We start from the raw sequence: 19,427 nt of genomic DNA on the forward strand, positions 1-19,427 counted from the left end.
CCTGCCAGCCCAGTTCATTTCCCCAGTACCCACATAAAGCCAGATGCACAAAGTCGCATATGGGTCTGGAGTTCATTTGCAGTGGCAAGTGGCCCTGGCATTCCCATACTCTCTCTCTGAAATAAATGAAAAAGAATTTAAAGAGATAGTAAAACCAACCCTCTAGGGATTAGAATTAAATTAGTTGTATTGACAAATATGAGGTTTTGGCACATTACAGGTGTTTAATGAAGGCCATGTACCACAATCATTCTCTAATCTCAGATAATTATGAGAATACTCTGCTCCTAGGCACACAGGAGCCCTGTGACTGAATCCCTGGCTACTGGGTCACTACTTTGAATGCCCATCATCAGTAAGTATGTTTGAGAAAATAATTGTCTTTACAGTTCAGATGACAGAGTGGGGCTAACACTGGGGGAAACACAGCTGTGGCACTGAGTGCTGTGCTATGGAAGTGTTTTTCCTCCCTCGCGATCAGTATGATTTTCCCTACTAAGGGAAACTACTTTCTGTGAGAGCTAGCTCCCAGGAATTATTTCTACAAGAAAGAGGAGAGGTAAACACTTTCTAGAACAAAGCAGTCTGTGATGTACAGGAAATTCTGAACAGGTAGAAGAGGTAGCACAAGTGTATCCCTTTGGTGCAGGGGGTTGGATGTAAGGGTCAGTGAAAAGAGGAAGGACCAGGAGTCAGGTAAGTGCGTTCTGCTTCTCTGTCTCTGGACCCAAGCTCTTGCTGGGTAGAGTAGGGTGGGGGAATGTACTAGATATCGGGGAATTACAGAGTAATGGGGCTGGGATTCCAATCCCTGCTGGAGACTTTGTGGTGAAAGTGAGTCACAGAGAGCCTTTGTGACAACATAGAGTGGTCTTATTAGAACTCATGATGCATTATGATTAAGGCACTTGCCTGCAAAGCCTAATGACCCAGATACAATTCCCCCCATACCTACGTAAAGGAGGAAGTATAAAATGTTTCATGCATCTGGCGTTTGTTTGCAGTGGCTGGAGGTCTTGGCATGCCCATTCTCTCACTCTCTGCTTGCACATAAATAAATAAAATATTTATAAGAAATTGAGGGCTGGGCGTGGTGGCGCACGCCTTTAATCCCAGCACTCGGGAGGCAGAGGTAGGAGGATTGCTGAGTGTTCCAGTCCACTCTGAGACTACATAGTGAATTCCAGGTCAGCCTGAGCTAGAGTGAGACCCTACCTTGGAAAACCAAAACAACAACGACAACAAAACAAACAAACAAAAACAAAAAAAGTGATAGAATGTTCTGGGTTATCTTTTTTTTTTTTTAGTATATATCAAAGTTTATTTCCAGGATGTCAACTTTACAGCTCTCCCCCGGAATACATTCCTAGCATGCTAGTCAAGATTTCAATTATATTGAAACCGTGCTTGCTTTCCTTTGCAAATAAGTTAGGCTGCATTACACTGCAATGAAACCAACCCTAGGAAAGCTACCTGACAGAACAGTTTTCCCTGAGGTGGAACTGTACTAGCTTGAGTTTCCTAGAATATATGCAGAAATGGCTGTTTCAATCAGACCCAAAACATATCACCCAGGACTGAGTGAGCTGAAAAGAACATGAAACTAATTCCAGTTTAATCCAACTAATCTATACTGAACAAGGATGTGTGAGCAAGAGCGTGGCAACTTTTTATCCAGGCAGTGGAGAGCAAACCCAAAGCATACCATGCAGTGTTTAGTCCTAGTCTCAAGTGATTTCATGCTCAAGTGTTAGGTAGGACAAGATTCCCAGGATGGAGCTGAGATGAAGAGGGGGAGCAGCAGCAATGTGACTGATACAGCCCTTACTCCCCTGACCTAACAACCCCCTGGGTAGTTTTCCTACCACACAACCTAGCTCCTCTTGTGATGGCAATTCTTTCTGATACCACCTCAGCTTGTTCCCTGCTCTCCCTTGAATTCCTATGTTCTCTGTACCCCCTCCAAAAAAAAGGAAAAGCTCTATAAAAACCCAAACTATCTAGTCTTTATTATCTAGTCTTAATGCCAGTTACTCTTCCTCTTCTGAGACAGCCCAACAGCTCGAGCCCTAATAAGTAGCTTTTTTCCTGCCTCAGAATGGTTGTGTGTGGTCTTTGGTTGTTCATGAACCTTACAGTAAGGAACTATCACTTTCTCTAAAGCTTGTCACTACCAATATGACCCAAGCATTTAGGACATGTTACAATCAGTATGTCCTAAATTTATGCAATTGCCCTATACTAACCACTGCATACATCTGACTGCCTTGTATTCTGAACATGCTAGACATCCAACCTTTTAAGCACACAGCAATTTAATTTAGAACAAAGTTTTTCTCTTTTTTTTGGGAACAGGCATGCTGGGGCCTCCAACTCCTGCAAACAAACTCCAGAGGCATGGGATACTTTGTGTAACTGGCTTTACTTGGGTACTGGGAAACTGAACCCATGCCTTCAGGCTTGGCAGGCAAGGGCCTTACTGCTGCGCCATCTCTCCAGCCCAATGACATAAAGTTTTTAAAGGCACTTAGAAACACAAGAGCACAAATACACTTTTATTTATTGACTTTTCTTAAATCCTTGAAGGGTACAGCATCACACATATTCTGTGTCCAATGGCCTTGGCAGGAAGGTTGCTTCGGAATTTGGCTCGTACCATGCCACTGTTTCCATGGGCTCGAGTTACCTTTCCCCAGATGACTCTTGTTTTATTAGGTTTGCCACCAGGAGTCACTGTATTGTTTTTTGCTTTGTACACATAAGCACATCTCTTGCCCAGATAGAATTCAGTTTCATGTCGGGCATAAACACCTTCAATTTTAAGAAGCGCTGTGTGCTCTCTTTGGTTCCGGAGACCCCGCTTATAGCCAGCAAAAATGGCCTTGCACCAGAGCCTCCCAGACATATTTATGCCTTTTAGAAGTCCTGTTCCCAGCAGGCCTGCACGGGGGCCAAGATGGCAGAAAAGAGTTGGGTTATCTTTTTTTCTTAGAAAGACAAAATGTTTTATTTTAACACTGGAAAAACATTAAGACAAATGTTCATTATATGGGGAATGTTAACTATGGATCTTGTAATCTTCTAAGTGGGGTAGGCACTTTTAGGAGAGCTAAGCACTGCAAATATTCTACCGTCTTCTTTAATATATCAATACTTTATAAGGTAAGAAATCCCTAGAAGGCTCTATTAATAGTTACTCAAAGTCACCATCTGTGGGTTCAACTTAATTACACAAGGTAGAGTTCTGTCCAAGATGTTCCTGACAAATGAAGCTTCCAGTTAAATTTCAGAAATGTTGACAAAAGTCTCTTCCTTTTTTTTGCCTGTGAATGTTTGTGTTTTGCTGTATTGCTGGCTTATATCCACCACAGATACTGGTTCTAAGCCAGCCCAACGGTCTTCAAGCACTGAAGGTTTGAAATGAAGTAACTTTCCAACTCATTAGACATCCTTTTTTCTCTACCAGGCCCTGATCGAAATGGTGTAGAAGTCCTTAGAGATTCTGGGGGTAGGTGTGCTGCTGCCTGGAGAGTGGCCAAAGTGCTGCTGGGACCCCGCAGGCGACTTGGGTTAGGAGAAAGGAGACCTGAGCCGGACTCCCCTCCCCCCTCCTCCTGCCCCTTTTTCCCTCCTCCCTCCCCCTTCCTCCCTCCCCCTCCTCAGGGGCCAGGTAGGGAGTTGTGGGGGCTCGAAAGTTCGCTGGTGCATGGGCCGGAACCAGCTTTATTTTGTTTTTTGTTTTTTGAGGTAGGGTCTCACTCTGGTCCAGGCTGACCTGGACTATGTAGACTCAGGGTGACTTCGAACTCTCGTCAATCCTCCTACCACTGTCTACTGAGTGCTAGGATTAAAGGCGTGCACCATCGTACCTGACATGAGTCTTTTTTTAAAGCCTTTTTATTTTCCATTGACAACTTCCATAATTGTAGACAATAACTCATGGTAATTCCCTCCCTCCCCCCACTCCCCCCTTGGCAACTCCACTCTCCATCATATGTTGTCCCCTTACTATCAGTCTCTCTTTTATTTTGATGCCATCATCTTTTCTTCCTGTTATGATGGTCTTCTGTAGGTGGTGTCAGGCACTGTGAGGTCATGGATATATACAGGCCATTTTGTGTCTGGAGGAGCATGTTGTTAGGACTCCTACCCTTCCCTTGGCTCCTATATTCTTTCCACCACAGTTTACTCAATGGACCCTGAGCCTTGGAAGGCGTGATAGAGAGATGTTTCAGTGTTGACCACTCCTCTGACACTTCTCAGAACTATGGTGCCTTCAGAGTCATCCTAAGGTCACTGCCATCTGAAAAGAGAAGCTTTTCTAACCAAAAGTGAGGGTAGCATTAATATATGGGTATGAACATTAAGAGAAGTGCTTACTGGGAAGTTTGGTGAGCACAGTATATACATCTAGCCAGACAGCAGCAGATGTTACACCCTTAGGGCTCATGACTACCTCTGTTATAGGTTTCCAGTATCAGGAATGTATTCCCTCCCACGGAGTGGGCCTCCATTCCAACTAGAGAGCAGTTGTTTTCCCCATAATAGTTATGCCACTATTGCACCTGTTGGCTCATTTGGCCTGGCTGGCCAATTAAGGCTTGCAGTGTCCACAGTTGAGTATCTCTACTGGTGATTTCTCTCTCTTTCTCATTGAACTGCTTGCAGTGTGGCTTTTTCCAGCTTTCTGACAGCTGATCTACATGGAGGAGGTTTTCAGCTCAGTTCCAGCAGGATTTCTGTGTCCTTGCAGCCCAAGTATGTGGTCTTCAGCAATATGGTCATACCATCTATTCCCAGTGAGAAACCAAGAACCTTGGCAATGGCCTGTAAAGTTTTGGGGGCTTCAGAGACCTCCCTGGCCAACAACTCACTGGAAGGTATCCCATCCCTGGCACTGAAAATTTTCTATGGATTCTGGTTGTTCCATTGTCCAAAAAAGTAGGTTTCCATATGATTCATTCATACTCTCTTAGATTTTTTTTTTTTTTTTTCGAGGTAGGGTCTCACTCTGGTCCAGGTTGACCTGGAATTAACTCTGTACTCTCATCTCTTAGATTTTTGATTAGTGCTCCACATTCATACTCTCTTAGATTTTTGATTAGCCTTCCCCCCACCTTTCCTTTACTCAGTCTCTTCCCCTGACCTCACTTAGGACTTTCCACCCCCACTAGTCTGTTCTTCTACTTACATATATACAATACCACCCTATTAAGTGACCCCTCCCTTTCTTTCTATTTCCTTTATAACCCCTTTCTTGCCTACTGACCTGTGCTACTGAGTTTTATTCCAACTCACATAGAAGTCCAATCATTTGTAGCTATTATCCACAGATGAGAGAGGACATGTGACATTTGGCTTTCTGGGCTTCGGTTACCTCAGTAAGTATAATCCTTTCAGATACTTCCACTTTTCTGCAAATTTCAATTTTCTTTACCACTGAGCAGATCTCCATTGTATAAATATACCACATCTTCAGTATCCACTTGCCTGTTGAGGGACATCTAGGCTGGTTCCACTTCCTAGCTATTGTGAATAGAGCAGCAGTAAACATGGTTGAGCAAGTATCTCTAAGGTAGTGTGATGAATCCTTAGGATATATGCCTAGGAGTGCTATAGCTGGGTCATATGGTAAATCTATTTTTAGCTATCTCAGGAACCTCCACACTGATTTCCACAATGGTTGGATCAGATTGCATTCCCACCAACAGTGTGGAAGCATTCCTCTTTTTCTGCATCCTCATCAGCACTTATTGTCATTTGTTTTCATGATGGTAGCCATTCTGACAGGAGTGAGATAGAATCTGAATGTAGTTTTAATTTGCATTTCCCTGCTGGCTAGGGATGTAGAACATTTTTAAAAGAAGTTTATATGCTATTTGTACTTCTTCTTTGGAGAACTCTCTATTTAGTTCCATAGCCTATTTTTTAAAATTGGATTGTTTGATTTCTTATTACTTAGCTTCTTTAAATATTTTATTTTTCTGTATTTATGAGAAAGAAAGAGAGAGAGAGAGAGAGAGAGAGAGAGGAAGAAAGAGGGAGAATGGGCATGCCAGGACCTGTTGCCACTGCAAACGAACTCCATATGCATCCCCCCACCCCGTGTATCTGGCTTACGTGGGTCCTGGGGAATCGAATCTGGGTCCCTTGGCTTTGCAGGCAAGTACCTTAACCACTAATCCATCTCTCCAGCCCTCTTATTATTTGGTGTTTTTAATTCTTTATATATATTTGATATTAATATTCTGTTAGATGAATAGCTGGCTAAGATTTTCTCTCATCCTGTAGGTTGTCTCTTTGCTCTATTCATAGTGTTCTTTGCTGTACAAATGCTTTGTAATTTCCTGCAGTCCCAGCGGGTGATCAGTGGTTTTATTTCCTGAGCAACTGGGGTCATATTCAGGAAGTCTTTGCCGATACCAATATGCTGAAGGGTTTCCCCTACTTTTTCCTCTAGCAGTTTGAGAATTTTGTGTCTGAGATTAAGGTCTTTGATCCATTTGGACTTAATTCTTGTGCATGGAGAGAGCTGAGGACCAATTTTCATCCTTCTACAGATACATATCCAGTTTTTCCAGCACCATTTGTTGAAGAGGCTGTCTTTGCTCCAATGAGTGTTTTTGGCATTTTTGCCAAATATTAGGTGGATGTAGATACTTGAACTTACATCTGGGTCTGTTCCACTGATCTATATGTCTGTTTTTGTGCCAGGACCATGCTGTTTTTGTTACTAAGTTTTGTAATATAGGTTAAAATCAGGTACGGTGATACCACCAGCCTCATTTTTGTTGCTCAAAATTGTTTTAGATATTCTAGTTTTTAAAAATATTATTTAATTAATTTATTTATGAGAGAGAAAGAGACATAGAAAGACAATGGCATGCCAGACCCTCTAACCACTGCATACGAACTCCAACCACATGTGCCCCCTTGTTCATCTGGCTTATTTGGGTTCTGGGGAATTGAACCTGGGTCCTTAGGCTTCACAGGCAAATGCTGTAACCACTAAGCAATTTCCCCAGTCCCTGATATTCGAGTTTTTTTGTGCTTCCTAATGAATTTTTTGGATTGTTTTTCTATTTCTGTGAAGAACGCCACTGGGATTTTGATGGAGATTGCATTAAATGTGTAGATTGCTTTTGATAAGATTGCAATTTTCACAGTATTGATTCTTCCAATCCAAGAACAAGGGATGTCTTCCCATTTTGTAGTGTTTTCTGCAATTTCTTGCTTGAGTGTTTTAAAGTTTTCATTGCAGAGAACCTTCCCTACTTTGTTTAGGTTTATTCCAAGGTACTTTATTATTTTTTTATGCAATTGTCCAAGAGATTCTCTGATTTCATCCTCTGTGTATTTATCGTTAGCATATAGGAAGTCTACCCATTTATGTGTGTTTATTTTGTATCATGCTACATTGCAATAAGTGTATGTCAACTGTATCAGTTCACTGGTAGAATCTTTAGGGTCTTTTATGTATAGAATCATATCATCTGTAAATAATGATAACTTGATCTCTTCCTTTCCAATTTGTATCCCTTTTATGTGTGTTTCTTGCCTTATTGCTATGGCTAAGACGTCTAGCACTATATTAATTAAAAGTGGGGACAGTGGACACCCTTGTCTTGTTCCTGATTTTAGTGGAAAAGTTTCAAGTTTTTCTCCATTTATAATTATATTGGCTGTAGTTTTGTCATAAATAGCCTTTATTATGTTGAAAAGTGTTCCTTCTGTTCCCAGTCCCTGTAGAGCTTTTATCTTGAAAGGGTGTTGGATTTTGTCAAATGCTTTTTTTCTGCCTGTAATGAGATGGTCATGTGATTTTTGTCCTTCAGTCCATTTACATAATGTATTATATTTAGTGAGTTGTGTATGTTGAACCATCCCTGCATCTCTTGGATAAAGTGTGCTTAGTCAAGAGTGAATGAGCTTTCTGATATATTCTTGTATTATGTTTGCCAATAATTCTTTGAGAATTTTTGCATCTGTGTTCATGAGGGAGGTTGGTTTTTGATTTTCTTTTTTTGTTCTGTCTTTGTCTGGTTTTGGTATCAGGGTGATGCTGGCTTCATAGAAGGAGTTTGGCAGGATTCCTTCCTTTTCTATTTTATGGAAAAGTTTGAGAAGCATTGTGTGTCTGGTAAAGTCCACCAGTGAATCCATCTGGGCCTGGACTGTTTTTAGTTGGGAAATTTTTTTTTGCAGGGGGAAGGGTTCGAGGTAGGGTTTCACTCTGGTCCAGGCTGACCTGGAATTCACTCTGTAGTCTCAGGGTGGCCTCAAACTCATGAGATGATCCTCCTACCTCTGCCTCCTGAGTGCTGGGATTAAAGGTGTGCATCCCTGGCTAGTTGGGAGATTTTTGATAACTGCTTGGTTGTCCATACTTGTTATAGGTTGATTAATCTCATCTTGATTTAATTTATGTAGGTCATATAAATCAAGAAAATCATCCATTTCTTTCAGATTTTCAAAATTAGTGGAGTGTATGTTCTTATAGTATTTCCCTATGATTTGTTTTTCGATTTCTCTGGTATCTGTTGTTATGGTACCTCTTTCATCTGTAATTTTATTAATTTGTGTCTCTTTCTTTTGGTCAGATTTGCTAAGGGTTTATCAATCTTGTTTATTCTTTCAATGAACAACTCTTTGTTTCATTGATTCTTTGGATTTTTTGTTTGGTTTCTATTTCATTAATTTCTGCCCTAATCTTTATTATTTCATCTCTCTACTGATTTTTGGTTTGCCTTGTTCTTATTTTTTCAGGGCCTTAAGGTGAAGCATTAGATTGTTTATTTATAAACTCTCTAATTTTTTAAAATAGGCATTTAAAGCTATAAATTTCCCTCTTAGGATTGCCTTCATTGTGTCCCAAAGGTTTTTGGTATGGTGTATGCTCATTATCATTTGAGTGTATGAGAGTTTTGATTTCTTCACTGACCCATTCATCATTTAGCAGTGTATTGTTTAGTTTCCATGGTTTTGTATGCTTTATAGCTTTCCTTGCTATTGATTTGTAGTTTAATCCCATTTTGATCAGATAGAGTGCAAAGAATTATTTCTATTTTCCTATATTTGTTAAGATTTCCTTTGTGTCTTAATATATGGTCTATTTTAGAGAATGTTCCATGTGCTGCTGAAAAGAATGTGTATTCTAGCCTGGCATGGGGGCACATGCCTTTAATCCCAGCACTTGGGAGGCAAAGGCAGGAGAATCACCATGAGTTCGAGGCCCCTCTGAGATGACATAGTTAATTCCAGGTCAGCCTGGATCAGAGTGAGACCCTACCTTAAAAAAAAAAAAAAAAAAAAGAGCCGGGTGTGGTGGCACATGCCTTTAATCCCAGCACTTGGGAGGCAGAGGTAGGATCACTGAGAGTTTGAGGCCACCCTGAGACTATATAGTGAATTCCAGGTCAGCCTAAGCCAGAGTGAGACCCTACCTCAAAATACCAAAAACAAAAACAAGTGTGCATTCTGCATCATTTGGGTGAAATATTCTGTAGAGATCTGTTAGGTCCATGTGTTCTATGACCTCATTTAATTCAGATGCATCTCTGTTTATTTATTTATTTTTTGTTGGAATGGCATATCAATTGATGAGAATTGGGTGTTGAAGTACCCCACTATAACTGTGTTTGGTGTTATCTATGACCTTAATTCTAATAGTGTTTCTTTGATGACATTTGGAGCTCCCATGTTAGGTGCATATATGTTTAGGATTGTAATGTCCTCTTGTTGGAGTGTTCCTTTAATTAATATAAAATGACCTTCCTAGGAGCTGAGGGTGGTGGTGCATGCCTTTAATCCTAGCACTTGGGAGGCAGAGGTAGGAGTATCACTGTGAGTTTAAGGCCATCCTGAGACTACACAGTAAATTCCAGGTCAGCATGGGCTAGAGTGAGACCCTATCTTGAAATACACCCCCACCCAAAAGACCTTATCTTTCCTAGCTAATGTTGGTCTGAAGTCTACCCTGTCAGATATTAGGATAGGGACACCTGCTTGTTTTTTTTTTTGGCCCCCTTGCTTGAAACACCGTGTTCCAAGCTCATCCTAAGATAGTGTCCCACTTTTGTGGAAAGGTGAGTTTCTTGGAAGCATCAAATTGAAGGATCCTGATTTTTAACCCAGCCCGCAAACCTGTGTCTTTTGTTTGGGGTATTGAGGCCCTTGATATTGGGTTAATTTTGAAAGGTGTATATTTATTTTTGCATTTTTTCTTGATTTGTAGTTCTTCCAGTTCTACCTTTTCTCTCTTGTACTAACTAGTAGTTGAGTATGGTTTGTTTTTTCTAGGTTCCTCACATGTGTGATTTTTCTGTCTCTTCAGTATGGAAGATTCTTTCAAGTATTCTCTGTAGTTCTGGTTTGGTTTTCATATATTCTTTTAGCCTGCTTTTGTTGTGGAATGTCCTCATTTCTCCATCTATTTAAATGGATAGCTTTGCAGGATAAAGTAACCTTGGTTGTCAGTTGTTATCTTTCAGAACCTGGAATACATTATTCCAAGCCCTTCTGGCTTTCAAAATTCGTGTTGAGTAATCTGCTGTTATTCTGATGGGCTTGCCTTTGTATGTGACTTGATTTTTCTCTCTAACTGCTTTCAATATATTTTCTTTTGTTTGTATGTTTTGAAGTGTAATTATAATATGACAGTGAGAAGTTCTTTCCTGATTTGTCTGTTAGGTGTTCTATAGGCTTCCTGTATCTGTATTGGCATCACTTTCCCTACCTGGGGGAAGTTTTCTTCTATGATTTTGTTGAAAATACCTGCTATGCCTTTGGAGTGAAATTCTTTTCCTTCTACTATGCCCTGAATTCTTATGTTTGACCTCTTCATAGTGTCACACATGTCTTGACATTTCCATTCATGCCTTCCTATTAGTTTGTTTTTCTCTTTGTTGGGTTATGTTAGATTTGCCACCTGGTCTTCTAGTTTATATATTTTGTCCTCTTCTTCATCAATTCTACTGGTGAGACTTTCTACAGAGTTGTCTTTTTGACTTACTCTGTTTTTCATTTCTAGTATTTCTGATTGATATTTTCACATTATTTCCATTTCTTTACTCATGTCTTGTAATGACCTCCTTATTTCATTAAGTTGGATTCCTGTGTTCTCCTTCAAGAGTTTATTTTCTTCTTTAATTCCTTTGATTTCTTCTTTGAGTATAGGTAAAATCATTTTTTTGAAATCTTTGTCAGGCATTTTATCAAATGCAGTCTCACTGGAGATCATTTCTCATGGATTTATAATTTTTGGTGGAATTGTATTGTCTTGATTTTTTTGTGTTTCTTGTATTATAATGTAGATATTTTTTGCATCTTGAGTTAATTTGATGCTTGGGCTTTCTAATTATCTGCAGCATTCCTTTCCATGTAAATCTGACTTTATATATCTTCGGTGTAGGAGTGCCAGGTGTAGCTCTTATACTCCATGAGAAACAGCAAAAGTGACCCTAGGTGTCGAGTTTGTCTGCTACTGAAGTACTGCAGTAGACTGAGTGAAGCAAATTACTGGCAAAATTTAAAATTGAATTGAGCAATGTAGACATTCAGTCAAAACCAGCACAGAGCACTTATACAAGTGTGGGGATTAAACTAAATAGATAATCTAGTGAAGCCAAAGTCCCTACACCCTTAGTCCTGTCAACTAGAAGGATGAGATTTCTAGTCTGAAAGGAGTTCCACTTCAGACTAGCTCCAGTCAGTCCCTGCCCCTAATAATAATATAAGAAAAAGACAAAGGCCCTAAAAATCAGGAAACATCAAAGGCAACAATATTCAACACCAAAATACAGCTTATTTGAGAAGGGTAAAATCAACCAACTGTATGTCATTCAAATTTATATATAACCTTTCCTGACATGGAAAGAGAGATGAGCATTTCCAGTGCAGGCCTATGTATCTGGCTTTGCATAAGTAGGCCCTGTTACCTTTTTGGATGGCTTCCAATCTCACCAATGATGAGTGCCCACCTTGATCTCTCTCAGTGCCAGTCTCAGGCAGCCACGGGTGAATGAGTTCTCTGGACATTCACAGCCCTGACCTATGGGGAATGGAAGACTTTGCAGGGTGCCTGGAGTTGTAACAGAGGTGCTCAGCTGGTCCCATTTGTATTCTCCTTCAGCAGCTGCTCAGCTGGTCTCTACTGTCTTCTCTTAATTTTCTTTCTTTTTTTTTTTTTTAACTACAGCTTTCATGGATATTTGCTTTATTCAATTTGTTAAAATCTGTTGGAATTATTGCCCACAAAATAAGTCACAGAAATAAGTTTCCTATTTGAAAGATTACAAAATTTAATTATGAGAATCAAGCAGTGGTTATTAGTCACAGCAATAACTCTGGCATGTACAGATGCTAGTTTTTAAAGAAAGGTGACAAATACCAATTCAACTTTGATGACACTGTTCAGGATCTATAAAAACCCAATTCTAGACATAGTTCATGTGGTGGTTTGATTCAGGTGTCCCCCCAAAACTTAGGGGTTCTGAATGCTAGGTTCCCAGCTGATGACAATTTGGGAATTAGCACTTCCAGGAGGTGGTGTATTGCTGGGGGAGGGCTTATGGGTGTTATAGCCAGTTTCCCCATGCCAGTGTTTGGCACACCCTACTGTTGCTGTGGTCCACCTTATGTTGGCCAGGGGGTGATGGCCACCTTCTGCTCATGCCATTGTTTTCCCCTGCCATCGTGGAGCTTTCCCTCGAGCTTGTAAGCCAAAATAAACCTCTTTTTCCCAGAAGCTGCTCTTGGTTGGGTGATTTCTACCAGCAATGCGAACCAGACTGCAACAGTTCAACACACAAGGCAAAGAGGATGACTGCAATAATCACCAATAATTAAGCCAAAGGCAGAATTTTTTAAAAAATTAGTAACAATAAATTGTAATTTCAAGTGCCTAATACTACATAAAAAAGTAATCTATTTTTCTACCTGAGACCAAAATTAAGTTTCCTTTTTTCTATCTAAATCTACTCTGTAGCATTGAGGTAAATCTGAATTCACGTGATATACTCTTCCAAAACTTCTTTAATCCTGCTTTAGAAATTCTCATGTTATACTTAGGAATTATTTACAGTTTTTCTTCAGATAATTATAAAACTACTAATAATGTGAAATAAAAAGGTACTCATTGTACAAAGTTCCTGAATGTGCAATATGTAATGGGATCACAGAATATATATATATATATATATATATATATATATATATATATATATATATATATATATGTATATCACTGAGATTTAAGAAATTAAGTTTACTTTAAGAAAACCCATTCTATTCTTTGGAGCAGAGGTTGTAAAATAACAATGTATCACAAAAAATATTATGTACAAAATCTCCAAAACAAACAAAGCATTAGCCTTATGTGACAAAAACTGTAACTTAATGTAAAAAATAGCTGGGCGTGGTGATGCATGCCTTTAATTCCAGAACTCCGGAGGCCGAGGTAGAAGGATCGCTGTGAGTTAGAGGCCAGCCTAAGACTACATAGGGAATTCCAGGTCAGCCTGGGCTAGAGAGAGACCTGACCTCAAAATAAAAATAAAAATAAAAATAAAATAAAATAACCCAACTAGATCATTTTTGTGGCCGTGTAACTTTGTGTTGGAGTGGGTTTTTGCTGAGGTGATAACCATCTCACTCCTTATTCTTGTCCTTTACCAAACTAATCAGAAAGCCACTCCCAAAGCTACCTTTCTTGTGGCTATCTTTGGCAATGCCTCCAAATCTCGAGAGCAAAAGAACCTACTGAAGTGAAGAGGATGAAGACGCTGTGGAGATGTACAGTAGCAGTCGAAGAGCGCATGACGAGAAAGAAAATAGTCTAACGAAAGCTGAGCAGTAGTCTACCCTCCAAAGACACAGAAAATAAAAAGGCTCGGAGCCTGTTACTCCTCTGGTGCTTCTTTCACACTGTCTTCCATTAGAAGACTGTGGGAACAAAATTTCAGACTCTGAAAAGTTGATGACAGGAAGAGAAGCTAGAAAACTGAAGAACTGGTAAACCAGTACAGCAGAAGCTTTAGCTGTCAATGAGTTTCTTTGCTCTTGTATTGGCAATGCCAATACGATCTTTGTTGGTATGGGTCTTTTCTGTGATCTGCTGTATTTGTTGATTTTGAACATCAATTTCATTGCCCATAGCCAGAGCCATGTTCTTTAGATTTCCAAGGATACTGCCCTCTTGAGTCAGGTTTTCTTCCATCTCATCTTTTTTTTTTTATTTTTAACTTTTTCAAAAAAAATTTATTTATTTATTTATTTGAGAGCGACAGACACAGAGAGAAAGACAGATAGAGGGAGAGAGAGAGAATGGGCGCGCCAGGGCTTCCAGCCTCTGCAAACGAACTCCAGACGCGTGCGCCCCCTTGTGCATCTGGCTAACGTGGGACCTGGGGAACCGAGCCTCGAACCAGGGTCCTTAGGCTTCACAGGCAAACGTTTAACCGCTAAGCCATCTCTCCAGCCCATATCTCATCTTCTTTAGCGTCATTAGTTATGCGTTTAATGTATCCACCGCTAGCTGCTCCTGTGGAGGTCTGCTGAGGTTGACCATTGGTTACTCAGCCTGGTTGCTTCGAAACAATACTGTTAGGTGAATTGCCTCCACCACCTCCCCAGTTGTCTTATAGGCCTTTCCAGACTCAAAAGTTCTTTGTTCGATTGCAAGGGCATATGCAGAGTCCACAGCACTTGCTGAGTTCTGTCAAAGTCTTCCCGGCCTCTCTCATGTCTTTATTTATTTGGTCCATGCCTTCTTCTATGCGGTTTAATTGTTCCCCCTGCTCATCCAGTAGAGTGATGGTCTTGATTCCTGCACCCTGAGACTCAATGGCTAAACCCAGGATTCTCCTCGTCCTTTCCAGAGACTCATCAGTAATTTGGTGAGCTCTCAGCAGAATTTCTTCTGGTGACAGATTATTCATGATGAATCAAAACTCTACCAGGCACAGAAGTGGGAATGTAGACGTTCGAACGCTTTCTTCCCGGTCACTGCTCTCCCGCCCGCGGCCCCCCCCCCCATCTCAGTCTCTCCGGAGCCCACTGGGCCGCAGGGCGCTTCTTGCGCCTGCGCGCGCCGGGCCGTGCGCGTGCGCACTTCGCCGAGCCGCGGCCCCGTTTAAATCTCCCCGCCACGCTGGCGGCTGCTCTCGCGTTCAGTGGCCGGAAGGTGGGAGGGGTTCACGCGGCGCACTTCCAGGGAGGCAGGGCCGAGGCGCTCGCTGCAGGGCGTCCGCGGCGAGGAAAAGGACAGCCATTGCCGTCTAGACCGGGAGATAAACAGGGAAACCCATTACGGTGACGGGAACGCGGTCCAAGACACGCTGGGCTCTCGCTGTGATGGGTGTCTGCGGGGTCGCTGGAGGAAGTTTCGGTTAGAGTCTTGAAGGATAAGTAGGAGTTCTCTTTTAATTTTCTTAACCCTGGGTATCTTTTTTAATTAAAGGGCCAAATGGTTCTTTAGTCATGCACTACAAGATGAATTTTCTGGAACATGGAGATTCAATTAAAGTCCCAATAAAGTCCAAGAGGGAACCAGAGAGCCAGTGAAAGTCAGAGTTGGATCCACCAAGTCCAGGTGCCTGAGTAGTAGAATTGACCCTAAGTTCCCTGTGTGGATGGAAGTGAAGAAAAGATGTATGAGACAGCAGAGTGAGGAGTGTGTGGAAGGAAGTGTCTGATTTGCATGCATCTTGGTGCCCTAGGAGAGAATTTAATTTTTTTGTTTATTTATTTATTTATTTGAGAGTGACAGAGAAAGAGGCCGATATATATATATGGGGAGAGGGGGGGGGGAGGGAGGGAGGGAGGGAAAGAAAGAAAGAGAGAATGAATATGAGCGTGCCAGGGCCTCCAGCCACTGCAAACGAACTCCAGATGCGTGCACCCCCTTGTGCATCTGGCTAGCGCGGGTCCTGGGGAATTGAGCCTTGAACTGGGGTCCTTAGGCTTCACAGGCAAGCGCTTAACTGCTAAGCCATCTCCCTAGGAGAGAATTTAAATCTGGAATTAGGTTAAGTATTAATTCCAAGGAAATTAAGCCAATTTGAGATACTATTTTGCTTTTTTTTTAAAAAGTATTTATTTTTATTTATTTGAGAGAGATAGAGGGGGAGAGAGAGAAAACAGAGAGAATAGGCACACCAGGGCCTCCAGTTATTGCAAATGAACTCTAGATGCATGTGCCACTTTGTGCATCTGGCTTATGTGGCATTGCTGGTAGAAATCACCCAACAAAGAGCAGCTTCTTGGAAAAAGAGATTTATTTTGGCTTACAGGCTCGAGGGGAAGCTCCATGATGGCAGGGGAAAACAATGGCATGAGCAGAGGGTGGACATCACCCCCTGGCCAACATAAGGTGGACCACAGCAACAGGAGGGTGTGCCCAACACTGGCAAGGGGAAACTGTCTATAATACCCATAAGCCTGCCCCCAACAATACACTCCCTCCAGGAGGCATTAATTCCCAAATCTCCAGCCTGAGATACTATTTTGAATTAGAAATGGTCAGGTTACTTTCATCAAAAGTTACGATTTTACCACCTTGGCACTGGGGAGAGAGATCGTTTAAACAAAGTATGTTTTTTAAAAAAATATTGAAAAAGATATATGTATATATGCAGAGACAGGCACAGAGAAGAGAGACAGACAGAATAAGAATTGGCATACAAGGGCCTCCATCCACTGCAAACAAACTCCAGATGCATGTGCCACCTTGTGAATTTGGCTTGTGCTGGTGCTGGGGTATTGAACCTGGGTCCGTAGGTTTCACAGGCAAGCCCCTTAACTGCTAAGCCATCTGTCTAGCCCCTGAACAAGATATTTGTCAGCAAATGAAAATGCTCACCTTTGGCACCATTCAGCTGAAGAACGTATAAGTTACTATTGGCTGCCCTGATTTTTATTGTTTTTTATTTGCTATTGGTTGTCCTGAATTTTATTTACTTATTATTTGCAAGCTGAGAGAAGAGAGAGAGAGAAAGAGAGAGATAAAATGGGCACACCAAGGCCTGTAACCCAGATGCATTTGCCACTTTGTGCATCTGGTTTTATGTGGGTACTGGGAAATTGAACATGGGTCCTTAGGCTCTGTAGGCAAGCACCTTGACCTCTGACCCATGGATATTCTGATTTTTGGCATTCTTTTTCTTTCTGAATAATCAATTTGAAGGGGGAAAAACAAAACAAAACAAAACAAAACAAATGCCCTATTCTAGCTGGGCATGGTGGTGCATGCCTTTAATCACAGCACTCGGGAGGCAGAGGTCGGAGGATCACCACAAGTTTGAGGTCAGCTTGAGACTAAATAGTGAATTCCAGGTCAGCCTGGGCTACAGTGGGACCTTACCTTGAAAAAAAAAGCAAACCCTCTTCTACATAACTCAGAAGAAGCAAATACAAACTATCACTAACTTAGGTTGTTTTAACTTAGATAATTTGACATTTTTTTTTTCAAGATAAGGTCTCACTCTAGCTTAGGCTGACTTGAAACTTACTCTGTAGTCTCAGGGTGGCTTTGAACTCCTGGTAATGGCAATCCTCCTACCTCTGCAAACTTTTTTTTTTAAAAGAATGTCATAAGCCAGGTGTTGCAGTCAGATTCTCATTGCTGGTAGAAATCACCCAACCAAGAGCAGCTTGTGTGAAAAAGAGGCTTATTTGGCTTACAGGCTTGAGGGGGAAGCTCCATTATGGCAGGGGAAATGATGGCATGAACAGAGGGTGGACATCACCACCTAACCAACATAAGGTAGACCATAGCAATAGGAGAGTGTGCCAAACACTGGCATGGGGAAACTGGCTATAACACCTATAAGACTGCACCCAACAATACACCACCTCCAGGAGACTGTAATTTCCAATTGCCATCAGCTGGGGAACCTAGCGTCCAGAACACCTAAGTTTATGGGGTCACATGAATCAAACCACCACCGCAGGTGTGATGGCATATGCCTTTAATCCTAGCACTAGGTAGGAGGATCTCTGTGAATTGAGGCCATCCTGAGACTACATAGTGAGTTCCAGGCCAGCCTGGGCTAGAGCGAAAACCCTATTTCAAAAAAGAAAAATAATTTTGTTAGAGAAGATTCTCTCAGATGGCGGTGACCTTGGGATGACTCAGAAGGCACCATAGTGCTGAGAAGTGATGGAAGAGTAGTTAGCACTGAAACATCTCTACCACACCTTCCAAGGCTCAGGGTGCATTGTGGAAGAGGTGGCAGAAAGAATGTAAGAGCCAAAGGAAGGGTAGGACTCCTTACAATGCAACTATCCAGAAAGAAATTGGCTTTGATATCCATGACCTCACAGTGCCTAGCAATACTTTCATAAGACCCTCATAATAGGAAGAAAAGGCAATGATATCAAACTAAAAGAGACTAATGGAGAGAGGAAGGGGATATGATGGAGAGTAGATTTGTGAAGGGAAAAGTGGGGGAGGGGAGGGAATTTATCATGGTTTATTGTCTTTAAGTATGGAAGTTGTCAATAAAAAAAAAATGGCAAAAATCCCAAAATAAATAAAGAACATAGCCCAGTCTTGCTTCTGATCCCATTCTCTTCATCCTACCTGCACTATGTCACTTGCTCCTACATTATGGGTGAAACTACTCTGTGTGCTATGTCTTTCCCACCATGGTAGACTATGGCCACCTTAGGGTTTACTCCTCTATCCCCCCAAGGTATCACTCTAGCCCAGGCTGACCTGGCACTCACTCTGTAGTCATAGGCTAGCCTCAAACTCATAGCAGTTCTCCAGCTCTGCCTCCTGAGTGCTGGGATTAATGGTGTGTGCCATCATACATGGCTTTTTTTTTTCTCCCTTAGGGTTCTGCCCCCACCCCCATCCCAAGGTAGGTTCACACTCTAGCTCAGGCTGACCTGGAATTCACTATGTAGTATCAGGGGTGCCTCGAACTCATGGCATCCTACCTCTACCTCCAAGTATTGGGATTAAAGGCATGCACCACCAGGCCCAGCTCCTTTGGCTGTTTTTAAGAGGCCTTTGTCATGATGATGAGAAAGAAAAGTAATATAGACAGGAAGAGATGAAGACCTTTTTGTTAATTCTTGGATATATTCTTTCCAGAGTTGCCTGGAAAGTGAAATAGGAACAGTTAAAGATCAAACTTAGTGCTGAGTTTTGGCTTTAATGGGAATCATCTTTGCCTTTTCTTGTGCAAAAGATGATGTCTTAGAATTTACAAGTATTTCAAGAACTGGATTTTAACTGCTGAGATGACCGGAAATCTAAGTCTCATACTGACTAGAGCTGTGTAATTTGGCTGTCTTTTCAACTCTCAGAGTTCTCCCTGACTACAAAATTGCATCTACTTTGGTGAGCTTATTTTTTCCCCAATCACATTTTTGGAAGTTCACTTCTTACGTGCCTACGTACTTTGTAGAAGTTATTTCGG

General features: G+C 41.4%; 1 protein-coding gene and 1 pseudogene across 1 annotated transcript; both read right to left on the reverse strand.

Annotated features, from left to right (window-relative positions):
- Positions 1-2,542: 2,542 nt before the first annotated feature.
- On the reverse strand, positions 2,543-2,962 carry LOC101600790 (60S ribosomal protein L35a-like). Its single transcript, XM_045131632.1, has one exon. The coding sequence runs from the start codon at positions 2,903-2,905 to the stop codon at positions 2,573-2,575; it is 333 nt and encodes a 110-aa protein (XP_044987567.1). The 5' UTR covers positions 2,906-2,962; the 3' UTR covers positions 2,543-2,572.
- Positions 2,963-13,793: 10,831 nt separating this feature from the next.
- On the reverse strand, positions 13,794-14,981 carry LOC123453768 (annotated as a pseudogene).
- Positions 14,982-19,427: the final 4,446 nt, after the last annotated feature.

This window comes from Jaculus jaculus, chromosome 12, assembly GCF_020740685.1.
Source record: "Jaculus jaculus isolate mJacJac1 chromosome 12, mJacJac1.mat.Y.cur, whole genome shotgun sequence".
Taxonomy (NCBI): Eukaryota; Metazoa; Chordata; class Mammalia; order Rodentia; family Dipodidae; genus Jaculus; species Jaculus jaculus.